Source organism: Cicer arietinum, chromosome 7, assembly GCF_000331145.2.
Source record: "Cicer arietinum cultivar CDC Frontier isolate Library 1 chromosome 7, Cicar.CDCFrontier_v2.0, whole genome shotgun sequence".
Taxonomy (NCBI): domain Eukaryota; kingdom Viridiplantae; phylum Streptophyta; class Magnoliopsida; order Fabales; family Fabaceae; genus Cicer; species Cicer arietinum.
In genome coordinates this window covers 930,231-945,561 of record NC_021166.2, presented here as the reverse complement: position 1 = coordinate 945,561, position 15,331 = coordinate 930,231, and the positions used below count along the sequence as shown (strand labels likewise).

General features: G+C 31.7%; 2 protein-coding genes across 3 annotated transcripts; one reads left to right on the top strand and one right to left on the bottom strand.

Annotated features, from left to right (window-relative positions):
- The first annotated feature begins 4,510 nt into the window (after nt 1-4,510).
- Nucleotides 4,511-9,137, top strand: LOC101491793 (O-fucosyltransferase 15). Of its 2 annotated transcripts, XM_004507605.4 has the most exons (10): nt 4,511-5,094; nt 5,406-5,495; nt 5,633-5,726; nt 6,386-6,447; nt 6,591-6,679; nt 7,151-7,271; nt 7,360-7,503; nt 7,634-7,968; nt 8,133-8,373; nt 8,584-9,137. In XM_004507605.4, exons 1-10 carry the CDS (start codon nt 4,762-4,764, stop codon nt 8,890-8,892), a joined length of 1,818 nt encoding a protein of 605 aa, XP_004507662.1. In that variant the 5' UTR covers nt 4,511-4,761; the 3' UTR covers nt 8,893-9,137. The 2 variants fall into 2 exon arrangements, with proteins under 2 accessions (XP_004507662.1, XP_027192756.1); XM_027336955.2 differs by lacking the exon at nt 6,386-6,447 and having other exon boundaries at nt 4,886-5,094.
- Nucleotides 9,138-9,694: 557 nt separating this feature from the next.
- On the bottom strand, nt 9,695-15,331 carry LOC101500377 (subtilisin-like protease SBT2.4). The gene is made up of 10 exons (XM_004508170.4): nt 15,065-15,331; nt 13,475-13,622; nt 12,998-13,386; nt 12,809-12,904; nt 12,604-12,673; nt 12,114-12,396; nt 11,261-11,601; nt 10,749-11,016; nt 10,395-10,667; nt 9,695-10,291 (listed from the first exon to the last, which is right to left on the bottom strand). Exons 1-10 carry the CDS (start codon nt 15,250-15,252, stop codon nt 9,882-9,884), a joined length of 2,466 nt encoding a protein of 821 aa, XP_004508227.1. The 5' UTR covers nt 15,253-15,331; the 3' UTR covers nt 9,695-9,881.

Below are 15,331 nucleotides of genomic sequence, written 5' to 3'. Positions count from 1 at the left end.
GAGATGGCAGGTGAGGAATCGGTTGGATGGACAAAAAGAGGAGCAAGACAGATAGACAAAGCGACGTGTATCCCGTGTGTAGAATGCGTTTGTTTCGCGTTGATAGACCACGTGGACCACCACACGTATCATGTCCGGCCTTTTTTTTCTTCTACAAATTACAATATTTCATTTCAATTTAATAATAACAGGTTTGCTTCTAAAAAACAAACGGAATTCTAACAATTTTTTTTTTCTCCGAAGAGTTTTCTTAAAATAAAATGGAAACAATGTTTTAAAATAGTATATAATATTAATTTAAAAATATCATTACAAAAATATTTTAAAATTTAAAAATAACATAATGATGGAGAAAAAAATTTAGATTTATTTTTAAGTTTTTAATTTATCTTTGTATTTTTGATCGATCTCATATGTTGATAGTATTATGTTAAGTTGATCACTTTTTTTATCTTCCCATTTAACATAATCGCTAATAGATTACATTGCAAACAAAAGTACGATGTGGCTAATGAATGACAATACTCTTCTTTAACAAATTCATCAAATTTTCGGGTTTTCAAACTTTATCTCCAGGTTTGAATTATAATAGCGGCTATTTCCAAATTCGTTGATTTGCAATGAAACAATGTCATGCATGTTTAGATTTGTATTTAGTTTGATAAAAACATTGTGTGCCAAGGTGTTTTTCGTAAAAAGTTACATATTTGAACTTCAACAAAATCATAGTATCAGCGTTATTTCGTCAAATTTACAGTGATTCCAACACATGTATGTCATCAACGGATAAGTCTTGTACTAGCGACAATACCAAATCGTCTCAACAACCGCACCACTTACTATTTCCCCAACTTGAGGCAATGATTCACACTCGACTATTTTGATTTCTTCTTGCCATTGTCAAAAGTATTGTTTTCTTCGAACTATAAGATTATAATTAATAAATAGGTTGTAAGTTTTTTTTTTGCTCTGTCATCGAGGTCAAACATCTTTTATATATATTTTAATGACGATAAATTTTATAAAGTAAATATTAAATTTTATGAATGGTAATCTACAACTTATCCTGCAGTTGTGTTTTGACCAATTAAAGGTCCAATAGAAGCAAGTCCAACGGCTAACCCAACACCAATAACATAATTTAAATTTGAGTTTTTTAAATGAACAAACATCTTATAAGTGGACAAACTTTACATCTTTCAGATCAACCAAGTCTATTGTATCTACTCAATAATATAATAATCATAATAAAACCATAATATTATAACAATATTAGCATAAGCTTCATAAAGATATTAAAATAATATTGTTTAAACTACAAGAGCATTAACTTAGAGAATGAGAGAACCAAAGTATAGAATTTTGTTCATTACATCACCTCCTAAAGGTTCTCGATAATAATAGAGATAACAATAGAGTGTTTAAATAATAAGATAAAATTCATAGTTGAAAGATCGTACTAAAATAACGCGCATCACAATTTAGACAAGTTTCAAACATACTCAAACATTTTTTAAACATACTCAAAGACAAACAAATCAATAGTTTTAGATTGAGATTTCACATTCTTTGTATCTATTTTGATAAATGATACATATATTTTTTCTAACTTCAAACTCAAATCAACTATAAATGGTATTTGATTTGTTAATATTAATCATAAATTTAATAGTCTTTTGATGAGTGAAGAATGTATTAATAATAGTAGTAATTACTTTTATCTTTGAGAACCTACACCAATACGATAAATAAATAAATAATATCACACAAAGACAATAAACAACACAACACAACGTTCCACTAAAAAGACGAAATTATAATTATAAAACATGAAAACTAATTTCAAATAAAAACTACTTATTTAAGTAAAAATAATAATAAAACAACTCACATAGATAATTTCAAATAAAAATATATCTTAAATTATCTCTATAATCAATTACTAAAAATGAGTAGTTCAAAGTGTGGCGGCTAAGTTTGCAAAATAATTTCGAACCAAAAGCAACTTTATGCAAATTTAATTTCTTAACATAGTATAGATAATAATATAACTAACTACAGACAAAAAAAAAACTGATTCCACTTATTTATTTTAAAAACTAATATAACACAACAACAACATTAGATAATAATAATAATAATAATAATAATAATAATAATAATAATAATAATAATAATAATAATAACAACGACAATAATAATAATAATAATAATAATAATAATAATAATAATAATAATAATAATAATAATAATAATAATAATAATAATAAATACAAAAGCTTGTGTGGATGATCCCTATATTCTCCAGTATGTTGTAGTGGTGTTAAAGCACTTTGCAGTTTATCTTTTGAAAAAGAAAGTATTCTGTAATTATTCACTTGTTCTTCCACATATCCTGAAAAGATATTGCATTATATGTACGGACATATTTTCGCATAAAAACGTTTATAATTTATATATATTACTAGCATTCTTTTTGTTGTCTTACAATGTTCTTTAGAATTATCGCCAAGAGGGACAAATAAGACCAATTATTATAATTTTTTTTAAAAGACATCAATTATTATGATTATCACAGAGAACCTTTGTGTGGCTGTCAAATTTGAGTTGACAACGAATCCCTCAATTAGGATTTGTTATTAGCCAATAGAAGAAGAATATAGATCCATGTTTGGTTCAACATTTCCTACTTAAAATCACTTAATCGTTGTCCAAAAAAAATATAATCACTTAAGAAATACACAAACGAAAATAAATACAATTTTGTGTAGTCTAAAAGTAGATTTCTAGACAAAAGAATAGTTTTTCTTTTCTTCTTTTTCCGACTCCTTAATCATGCATGTGTAGTTTCTTACAAACATGATATTGGTAAACTTGGAGTTTGAGATTTTTTCTATTTTTTAAAAGAATTTAACGTATTAAATGCTATAGTTTTGGTGTATAAATATTTAATCAATTGTCGTATATTACTAGTGTAAGAAAATTTACACTTTTATCATATCAAAACCAATTATATATATATGTAAATTTTTTAAAGTGTTTATAACAAACATTTATAATGATTTGTTAATTGTAATTAATTGATAATATAAAAACTAAATATAATAATATTATGTGTATAAATTTAATCCTTTTGAGAATATGAGATTTTAGATTATTTATTTACTAAAAGGTTATAGTAGTGGTTGATTCAATAGATAAGAAATTGATTTACAATTACAAGATTGTAGGTTTAATTCTTTATCCCCATGTGATCATATTATTTTGAGGACTATCTGGATAAACCCATAAAACCCAACTCATTTGAATTTTATTATTAAAAAAAGTATATATGGGTGTGAGAGAAAAATCTGCCAAGGCAATCCGTGAATCAAGATGCATATTAAATACAAATGGAGAGGGAAAATTGTTGATTAGGAATTTGGTGGCACTCCCCAAAATAGTAGACAAGTAACAAAGCCGTACTTGGAGTTATATCTTTTCCATTTCCATCAATGATTTTTTTTTTTTGGAGATACATTTTATAGGTAATAGAGGGTGACCATTACCATGAATACGGTATTTTTTTAAAGAGACATTTATTTGTTCTGGAGTTTTAAATGATAATTTTAAGTAATTAATTAATTATATGATAAGAGATATTTATTATGTACGGTCGATTTGGATTGAATTTGATTAAAATTCAAATTCAAATCTAATTGTGTATTGTGGTTAAACGAGGTTGAAACGTTAAATTTAGTGATAACTTCAATAAAAAATTCTATAATTGACAATGTAAAAAGACAATTTTTTTGTTTAAGTTTAGGGCTAGATTGTGTAACTTTTAAGATTTTTTGAAGAACTTTTGGGATGTGATTAACAAATATTTTATGAGATTTGTGCAAGACTTTCATTCTATTGGAAAAAAATTGGTGAAAGGGGTGACTAGTACATTTATTGTCTTGATTCTCAAGAAGGAAAATTTACAAAAGTTATCCGACTTCATAGGGTGCATGTATTAAGTTATGGCAAATGTGTTGCCTAATAGATTAAAGAGAGTAATTGAGAAAGTTGTTGTTGAGTCGCATACAAGTTCTTAATGGGATTTTAATAACTAATGAGTTGGTGTGGATGAAGCTCAAAGAAGAAAAAAAAGTTATAATGTTTATAGCCATTTTTGAAACAACTTATGGTTCAATGAAGTGGTTTTACATGAGAGAAGTAATGAGAAAAATCAATTTTACAAAGGTTTGTAGCAAACATATTTTTGAATGTGTGGATATAGTTAAGGCATCAATGTTGGTTAATGTGAATCCGACAAATAAATTCTCTTTAGAGCATAGTTTCAGACAAAAAGACTTTTCTTAAAATTATGTCAATAATATCATTAATTATTTATTATAGAAAGACAAATATATAAAATTAAATAATAAATTATGAATTTAATTTATATATATAAATCGATAATGCAGGTGTAAAAAATTATGGATTTAATTTGAATACATGCATTGTTATGTCTATAATGCATGTGTGAAAAAGTTATGTGTGTTTGGGGATCAAAATAAAATAAACTAAAATAAGAAATGAATTGAGGGAGTAATACCCACTGAGTGCTAAAATATCGAAATGATGAAGTGAGAATTGAACGAATCACTGGTCATTGGCGTGTTGCGTAAAATTCAGTGTAAAGAAACAGAGAAGAGATTCATTTCATCATAGCGCAATTTGTTCAGATTTCAATTCCTGTTTTTTCGGATCTGAATCCGAATCCGAACCCGGACCATGTTATCCGTTGGTTCAGGTACGGACCTAGTCACCGAACGAGGCCGGTCCAGCTCGCGTACTCCGAACCATTCTCCGAGGCTCGGTCCGAGCCGCCTCTCCAGCTCCCGCAGCAGATCTCATTTATCATCATCTTCATCTTCTTCTTCTTCTTGCTTCTGGTTGTGGTATCGAAGGAAACGAGCAAAAGTGCTTCTGGCACTTATCGCGTTACTTGCTTCCTTTTTCTTAGTGAATTATGTAATGCTTCTCCGTCTCCAACATCAACAGGAGGATGAACCCCATCCTATTGCTAAATCAACACTTCCTTCCTCTCTTTCACTTTCTCTTCAGGTTTCTCCTATGCATTCATCATTTCAATTTTATTCCTATTTATGCCATTTATCATATTAATATAAGTGCTTATTAGTTATTTCTATACCAAAAAATAAAATAAAATAAAATGAAACTGTTTCTATATAAGCCGGTGCCAGTTTATTAAGCTATCCTAGAAAGTTTATTGAAATAAGTTGAAAACAACTTATGAAAGCTCTTCAAAACAGTTGTCAGAGTGCTTATATATCAAATAAGTCAATCCATACAGACACTATATCTATTGCCCTTTGAAAGAGTTTGTTGCAATTCTTATGTATTTATTTTTACAGGGAAAATGGAACAAGAATGGTAATAAGAAAAAAATGCTCAAGGGAAATTATGCTAGGATGTTGGCCTTGGCTGCCCATGCCTTGGCAGAGGTATATATAGGGAGGAATCTGTGGCTAGTTTGTAGTTATATAAGTTATCAAGTTGTATAATCGTTTTCTAATTGTTTGCATGAGCAAAATTTCCATTTTCAGTAACTCTGACTTGGGTGTTTCGTATAATGGTACAGAACAAACGTGAACCAAAAGATTTGTGGCAGGAACCCTTGGTTCCTGCTTCTTCTTGGAGACCTTGTTCTGATCAGCGAAATTGGGAACCTAATGGTATGTATGTGTGTCTGAACTGAACTATGAAATTTGACAGTTCTTTATATTATGTCTACTAGCGGGAAACAACTACTAACATGTTTGTCTGTCCACCTTTCCATTGCGCTTCATTGTTTATATGTTTTATTGTTCTTGTCTAGAACAAAAAGTCCAGGTCACTGTACCAATAGAACCAATAAAACCCTAAATGATGGATAACCTAGTATTTTAGGATATGTGCAAAGTCTGATTTCTCTCTCTGCCCTTTAGCCTATTATACCGGTCTCCAATTCTAAGGTTGGACCCCGTTTTTTACCCCAGGCCCAACCCTTATTTAGGTATGTGGTCTCTTCTCTAATTTTCTCATGAACTAGCTAATGATTGGGACTTCACGAATGAGGGGGTTTTAATTTTCCAAACATCTTATCACTGTGCTTATCCCTAGGTCCTAAGCCCTAGCCCCTAGCTAGATTTTATTGGACTGCTCGGTCACCACAAGCGCTTGTGCCCTTCGGCCTTGACGTTGGGAGCTGTGCTCGGTACCAATTTTATGGGAGTTATTTTGGAGTATATAAGTATAGATATTGTGTAGATGCATAACTACAAAGGAAGAAAGGCTAATTGGTCCATAAATGAGTACTCACAGTTTGCTTTCTTCTTGTCTACTCCTTCAATAGAGGGAAATAATGGATACATTTTGGTTACGGCAAATGGTGGGATCAATCAACAACGGGTAGCTGTAAGTATTCTTTGTCAGACTGCTAGTTTTTACAATGACACTTCTGAATTATTTGGGATAGATTGATTTGAAAGGAGAAAAACTTAGTAAGATTCATCTTAAATGATTACACTGTCATTTGTGCTAATTGTGTGTTGCAACAGGTTTGTAATGCTGTTGTTGTGGCGCGGTTACTCAATTCAACTTTGGTTATCCCCAAATTTATGTACAGTAGTGTATGGAGAGATCTGAGGTAATGTTCTGTACATTTCTCATTTTCATTGCCCTTCACCTTGTCTTTACGTGCATAACTTCACTCTATTTTGTTTTTCCTATGTATTCTTTATTTGATCAAACCAAATATTTAGTTATTGGGTGAATGGTCAGTGGAGAAATTGATTATTAGTGGGATGTTATAATATGCACGTGAAATGTGATCAACTAGTATTTGATTGAATTATCTGTTAATCAGGCAAATAGCTATAAGATTAATGAACAATTTTGGGTGATAGGTTGAATATATGATTTTATAGCTTACCACCTCTAGCATTTCTTGTTTTAGCTTATTCATACTTTGTTGGGTAAAATGGCTTATTTGAATTTCTAGTTTTAGCTTTTGTCTTGTACCATTTCAATGCCACATCTGTACACTCCATGGTTCTTCTATTTTGATGTTGTGACTTTGTCAATTTAGCTTATAACTGCTTATTGTATAATTTCACAGTCAATTCAGAGACATCTATCAGGAAGACCATTTTATTAACAACTTGACTCCTGATATTCGGATAGTGAGGGAACTTCCTAAGGAACTACAGTCTTTGGACTTGGAGGTGATTGGCAGTGTTGTAAGTCACTTCCCTTCACTCCCAGTAAACTGATTAAAATCAACCATATCAGTCCTATTTGTATTTAATGTTTGTAAGACTTTACCAGGTGACAGATGTTGACATGGGGAAGGAGGCCAAGCCAAGCTTTTACTTGAAACACATCCTACCTATTATACTTAAAAATCAAGTTGTTCACTTTATTGGATTTGGGAATCGCTTGGCATTTGATCCGATACCATTTGAGCTGCAGGTAAATGCCCTTCGATATGTTGAAGTTACAAAATAATTTTCATGGTCTCTAGCTTGGAAATGACCTACTGTTATTATCTTTCTTTATCTCTAGCCCTATTATGCTTTTCCTAATTGAGGATTTCATCTAGAGACTTCGTTGCAGATGTAATTTTCATGCTCTGCAATTTGTTCCCAGAATACAAGAAACCGGTGCTTTGCTTCTCAAGAGGTTGCGTGGACATGGAGGTCTTATTGGACCATTAGATCGGTATCTTGTCGGTCAATTTGGAGAATTAAATATGGAGAAAAGTGAATTTCTTTCCAAGAAAGCATCCAAATACCTAGCTCTGCATCTCAGATTTGAAATTGACATGGTATCTCATTCTTTATGTGAATTTGGGGGAGGTGAAGAAGAGAGGAAAGAATTGGAAGCCTATCGTGAAATCCATTTTCCTGCACTGGCACACCTGAAAAACACTACAAAGTATGCATCATAATTTTTTCATCTTAAACTGTCCTGCGCTTATTATAATACGATTGGAAACACTTTTACTTATCTTCTTTTTCACACAGCAATTTTAATTTATGAAGAAAAGAGTCTTACTCTTTAGCTACTTTGATATGAAGTAATTGGAATCTTCTATGCAGATTACCTTCTCCGTCAGAGCTCAGGTCTGAAGGGCTATGTCCATTGACACCCGAAGAAGCCATCCTTATGCTTGCTGCTCTTGGTTTTACCCGCAAGACAAACATATATGTAGCTGGTTCTAATTTGTATGGAGGTCACTCACGGTTGGTTGCTTTGACCAGCTTGTACCCTAAATTAGTCACAAAAGAGACCTTGCTTTCTTCAGCAGAACTCGAACCATTTGCAAATTATTCATCTCAGGTTTGCTGCTATTGGCATTTTGTTTCAATTATTTATTCCAATGATATCAGAAACCTAATTAAGCTTCTTGTTACAAGAAATCTTGTTTCGTGCACTTTTCATGATTTTATACATTGCTCCTCATATTCAATTTTTGGCAATATTGAGAACCAAATTATTTTGGTGCTTCCGTTAGTCTTATGATGAACAACACAACTGTTTCTATTGTAGTTAGCAGCACTGGACTACATAGGATGTGCTGCATCGGATGCATTTGCAATGACTGATTCAGGAAGTCAGCTATCATCTTTGGTGTCAGGGTATCGAATATATTATGGTGGAGGAAGAATGCCAACTATACGTCCAAATAAACGCAGACTTGCTAGTATATTCATGAAGAACTCTACAATAGAATGGCGTATTTTTGAACAGAGAATGAGGAAAGCAGTTAGACAAACTAAACATGTACTAACAAGGCCTAAGGGAAGAAGTGTTTACAGATATCCTAGGTGTAAAGAATGTATGTGCAGGACAATTTGATTTATTTACATTAGCTTGACTTCAACTGCCCATTAATTTGTAACATTGTTAATCATTATTCCTACTAATTTTTTTGTCCTTCTGGCTAAATTAATTAATCCATAGAGTGACTTTGCATGGGATTTATTTATGTAACTGTAAACAGAGAAGGCCTAAGGCAAGAACTGTTAACATTATCTCAGGTGTAAAGAATGCTTGTGCAGCACAAATTTATTTATTTACATTAGCTTGACTGTTGTTGCCCATTGTAATTTGTAACCTTGTTATTAATTATTCCCACTTTTTTTCCTTCTCGTTGAATTGGATAGTTCATAACTTGCGATTGCACGTGTTTGATCTCTGACAGAGAGTGATGATTTTCCTTTACGTTTCCATCACACTGGCAATGCTCAGCATATTTTGCTGCTGAAAGCTGAAAACCCAAATAGATAGCATGACGACCCTGTGTTAAGTATCTCCCTCTATGAATTTCTGAGCATGAGGTGTTGCAAATTTCTGACACTGGAAAGATAATTTACGTTGGCATGGAAGGCCATCTTGGGCGTTGGGTTCTTAACATTTATTTTTAGAATGGATGTCTTTTATACGGCAACTATTCTTCTGCAAGAATTGTTCTTATGAATAAATAAATAAATAAAAATTATGGTATGGAAGGGGAGGGGACTGGGATATTTTATGCTTGTACTGTAAAGGGGAGGAGAAAATGAAAGAGGGAGGAGAGGGATGGAAAATAAAAAGAGTGAAATAGAAGGTTGTTGGCGAGGGAAGTGCCATATATGGTGGCAAAGAGAAAATATACAACTAATAAAGTTGTAATTAATTTTATTTTGTTTACCTCAAAATGTTGAAATTGATCCATTACAGAATAATCAAACAATAGGGTGAAAACTTAATTTCTATATTTGTTTTGCCCCATTTTATCATATTTGCATAAGATATTCAAACATATTCTTAGGGGCTAGAATGGAGATTTTTACATTCGATCTTCGTTATGCTGAAACAGGCACAACTGACAGAGTTATTCTTACAATGTGGTCCAAACTTCCCGTCAAAACAATTTCACCAAAGCTAAAATCCTCCATTGGTTGAGTGACATTGATTTGTATTTCCAGATCTTGTGTTCCTAGCGGACTTATGGTAAACCAAGTTGGATTCAGGTTAACTGTAGTTCCATTGGGAGATAGAACAGAGCCCAAGTATGTCTCTGTGTTGTTCCCTACATTCATCACACTTCTTTTCACACAAATCGATCCTTTCAGTGCAGATATTGTCACTGATGGAAGGTTTAAATTAGATGGATAGTCAAATGAGCTGCTGCAATTTTCTCCAATTGCTGTAGTTATTGTACTCGCATCAATGTTTGGCAAAGAGCACAAGAAGCTGATGAAGTCTTCATAATCTGTTTCAGAATAAATTAATATTTATGTTGCAAATTCAGGTAAAAAATATTTTTTTTCTTCCTGTTTTGCATGCTACTCTACTAATCGCAGTAACATACATACCTGATGATAGAACCAAGCCTGGACGAATGGCACGGTTTGGGTTCACAATGCCAGCGCCATATTCGAAAGGAGTGGAGGGATGCAAGGTGTTGACCTCAAAGCCTTCAGCCATCATAGGATCGCCAAGATTATCATACTTTGTGCTGGTTGTGGAGATTGCAGATGCTATCATAGATGGAGTCCATGATGGATTATGTTGCTTGATCAATGCTGCGATTCCAGCCACATGAGGCGCTGCCATGCTGGTGCCAGATAATAATGCAAAACTGTGTCCTGTATGTGTCAACTTTTTTAACTGATGAACTTTATTGTATTTTTTGCAATAATCATAAGGAACTGATAATGATAATGTACCTGTTAGCATAGGCTGTAATGCACTATTGGGGCTCCATGCACCCCATATTTGGTGCCCTGGAGCAAGAATATCAGGTTTAAGTACATCAGCAGGACTTCTTTTTGTGTCAATGAAATCTGGACCTCTTGAAGAAAATCTACTAACAACTGGCGATCGCCCTTTGAAAGAGGCAACCCTTCCTTCCCCTATGGCCGCCGCAGCACCAAATTCTTTAACAGTTCCATTCTCATCCCTCTTTGTCCATTCTTCGTAATATTTCAATATAGCCTACAATATATCCATGAGGTGTCAGTTGAGTGAAAAGAGTTTGGCGTAACCTCAAGGAACATAATTCAATTTTCCTTGTGGAAAGTAGTAAAATAGTCATTAGTGACGTTATATTAATAATAATTTCACTGTTCCCCAATTATAATTATCTTTTAATAAAAAAGTCATCCTTCTATTTATCTAATTGTACAGATTTCAGTTCAAATAAAATAGATATATAAATGACATGTACTATTTTTTGTACCTTGGAATCAGCTACAGAAGGAATCAAGATACTAGAAATAGCAAAGGGAATTGGCTCTGCAATATAATCACCATAGTTTGGATTTGCAGTCAGAATAAAACCCTCAAATCTTAGAGCCTTGGCAGTGGCAATAATGGCATCGAGAGTTGATGTGCCATTAGAGAAGCCCTCTGAGAAGTTGCAGATAATGACACTTCCAAACACTTTAGTAGGGTCCAAAGCTTCTGGATGTTGGCACTCTTCTATGTACTCTGGAGTATTTGGAAATGTTCCATTTGTTTTTACTGCATCCTTAGCTAATACGAGCTTATGAAAAACTGTCCCATTTCCAAAACTTGGTCCTGTAATGTTGAGAATCTCAAGCAATATGAGTGTGTAAACCATTTGGAAGCTAAAAATACACAAAATATATGTTGAGAATATATATAAGCCTTAAGTATGTTTTCTAATTTTTTTGGAATTTTCTTCTTGTTCATCCCTACCATTTTCAGTGTCTCTATTCTTTCCTATCAATCTCCATTTAATAGTGTTAATATGCACTATTAATCATGCTAATAGTAAGATGTATTTTTGTTATAAACATGGTTCTTAATTGTGGTCAACAACTGCAATTGCGATCGCATTATAACAATTTTAGAGATCTCCGTAACATTTTTCTTGCAATATGACACTACACAGCGTAAGCGCAACCGCAATTTAAACCAACAAGGAGTCATCCAATAAATGTTAGGAAACAAGAGAAAAAAATATTTTGCATGACTAAAATAGGAAGCCACTGTATTTGTTTGGACCAACATGATGTTTAGTTCTGTGTATAACATAAAAAATATTGGTGAAGGATAGCGATAATTACCTGATAGTCCAACACCATCTACTATTTGTCCATTTAAAAGAAGAATTGAAGCACGATATCTTCTGTTTGTGTTGCAAGCAGCAACACCAACACTCCAAGGACTGAATGACACTACAGTTGAAGATGTTGGACCCTTATTCCCTGCAGCTTGCACCACAAAAACTCCTGCTTTTCTTGCAAACAATAATGAAATATCAAACATGTTGAGAAATGTCAATGTATCTTCTGTTGGTTCATTTGGTCCCACAGAGAGTGATATGATATCTACTCCATCTAGGACAGCCTGCACAAATCAAATAATCAATCCTCAATTATTCCTTAATTCTTCCGTTTGTGGTTCAACAAAGAAATGATCATAAAAATAAGAAATTTATCTCTAATTGTGTCGACAATTTTTTTTTTATCTAATTTTCTTTGCTAGTTCAATTTTATGTTGTTATTTGAGTTGCTTGATGAATCTAATCACAAGTTGAGAATAGTATAGACTTACTTGATCTATAGCTGCAACAACATCTGCTAGAGTTCCCACAGATGGGTAGATAGCCTTATAAACAGCAATCCTTCAAAGACAACAATTTTTTTACAAATTAATCTTAAATCTGTCACAAGGTGCAGGGAATAGATAGTATATAGATATAGATATAAATATAAATATTCCAACACACAAAGGAATTACTGGTAAAGATCAATCTCACCTTGCACGCGGCGCCATTCCGCTGGCTCGCCCGTAGAAAAAACCGTTAACTACAACAGGAACACCAGCATTTCCAGCAGCAATAGATGCAACATGACTAAAATCAATGAAACAAAAGAAAGCAAGTCCCAATTACTATTACACGTCCAACATACAGAAGAAAAACAAAATTTGATAGCACCAAAATTACCTGCCATGTCCATCAGCATCAAAAGGTGACAAAAAATCAACAGAAGCATTAAGTGTAGCCATAGCTTCAGCTCCAGCTGAAAAATACTTAGCTGAAACTATCTTTCCATTGCAAGAACCAGGTGGAAAATTTGGACCAGTCTCACAAGCACCAGAAAAGTGAGAGAGATTTGATTTGAAAGATTGATAAGCAAAGCTTGGATGATGTGGATTGATTCCACTATCAATAACACCAATAACAATTCCATCACCTGCATTTTCTTCTCCTCCTTCTTGTGCCCATATACCCTTTGGTAAATGAAGAAATTCAGGTGTGTATGTTGTCATCATTTTCACTCCTCTATCTTTCTCTACCAACTTTACTCCAGGAGTACCTCTCAGTTTTTTCGCCTGAAATTTTTGGTAATGGATTCTATAACTTTTGTGCATGTGCATGTAGATGTACTTACTATTCGTTTTAAAATAATAAATGGAGTACCTGGGAAGGAGTTGTGTGGACAGAGAATCCATTGATTATGTATTTGAAACTGTGGAGTTTATTGTAACTTCCATTCTCTAAAGTGGTTTGTAGAAGCATATCATGATATGCCAATAAGTGCTTTTCATGTGCCTTAATCAAGGCTTTCCTATTTAATAAGCCATAAACATAATGAATAAATAAAAAATAAATAAAGCAAATTAAGATAGGAAATCTATATCATATATAAGCATACTAGAGTTTCTTTCATAGTGTTTCAAAATTGAAGTTAGAATCTTCATTTTTCAGAATAAATGTATGGCACTTTATATGGTTTTCGTTGGTGAATCAAAGAAGACATGAGAATTATTTCCGCATTTCTATGTACAATCATACTACAAGATTTTTCATCAAAAAAATAATAATACAAAGCTTTTTAAACGAGATTGCAACTATCATAGCCAAATTCCTGAGTGCATTTTTTTTTTTGTGCAAATCTGAGTGCATATTTTTTTTCTTCTTATAAGAGATGTTAAATAGCATTATAGTTAATTCAAACAATTGTAAAATTTTGAATTTGAATTCGAGATATAATATTTTGAACTTGAAACATATCGTCCAACGTAAAAATATCGGTAAATTTGGACTTAAAAATAACTAATTGAGTGAACTTGGACTTAAAAATAACTAATTGAGTGCATTTTTAATTTGTATGTTAAACTATTCAAAAATCATACTAGTATTAAATTATGTTTAACTAAATGTTGAGTTGAGTGTATTTTCTTTCAAATAAAATAAAAAGTTGAGTGTATTCATTTAAGATTTTAATGTACGGTTATGGTAAATATTACTACAATTTTATGTTAATTTTTTAAAATATTTTTTTAAGTCAGCTATTAAAATATTATGATTAAAGTCAAATATTTTTAATGTGATTAAGTGACAAAATAAAATATAGTTTTAGTCATAAAGATGAAATAAAATATTTTTATTTACTATGTATACCAATTAAATCATTCACTTAAAGGTCATTTACAACACAATTGAATCCAAAATTTTATTTATTTTAAAAAATTACTTCAAATGTAAATATAGAAAAGTTAATGTAATTGAAGATGTCAGTTAACTTATATGTTAATGTTGATTTAAAAAACAAGCTATATTTGATATTTTCATAAATATCCTTTTGGTAAAAAAAATTGATTAAATATATATTTTTCATAAATATTGAATTTTGAATTTTTTATTTAGAAACTTCTATCATAATACATAAAGTATATCTATAAAATTTAGTAACATTTTAAAAAAGCCTCGATTTATTTTAATTTTATAAAGAATTAAATTATTGACAAAAATATTACAGATACTGAAAATCGATAAAAAAAACTATAAAGATAAAAATAAAAATTAAATTTTATAAAAATTAAAAATATATTTAATCTTATATATAAATGAAATAAAATAAAATAAATCTCTATATTTTAACGTTAGAGTTAGAGATTTATGTTGTTTTATTTTGTTCAGATAATTATATTTATTTTTTGTAATAGGAGAGGGATTGTTATGAGGTGGGGAGGGAATATATTAAATTTCTAGTTATATTATTGAAACCTGCTGACGTGAATCCTTGATGAATCTTCATTTTGTGAATCTTCATGAAATGCAATTGGATCTCCTCTCAATAAAACCAAGTATATCGATCGCTCTTCTTGAGAGCAACATGTTGTTGAAACAAAGAAGATAAAAATGAAAATGAATAGGGATGGTAAAACTATGCAAGCAGCACTCATTTTGGCCATGATATGAAAACTTTCTTCACTTTTGTTCAATTCATAAAATGAAGGTGCTGAACTTTATAAATGATGTAAGTGGAGATAA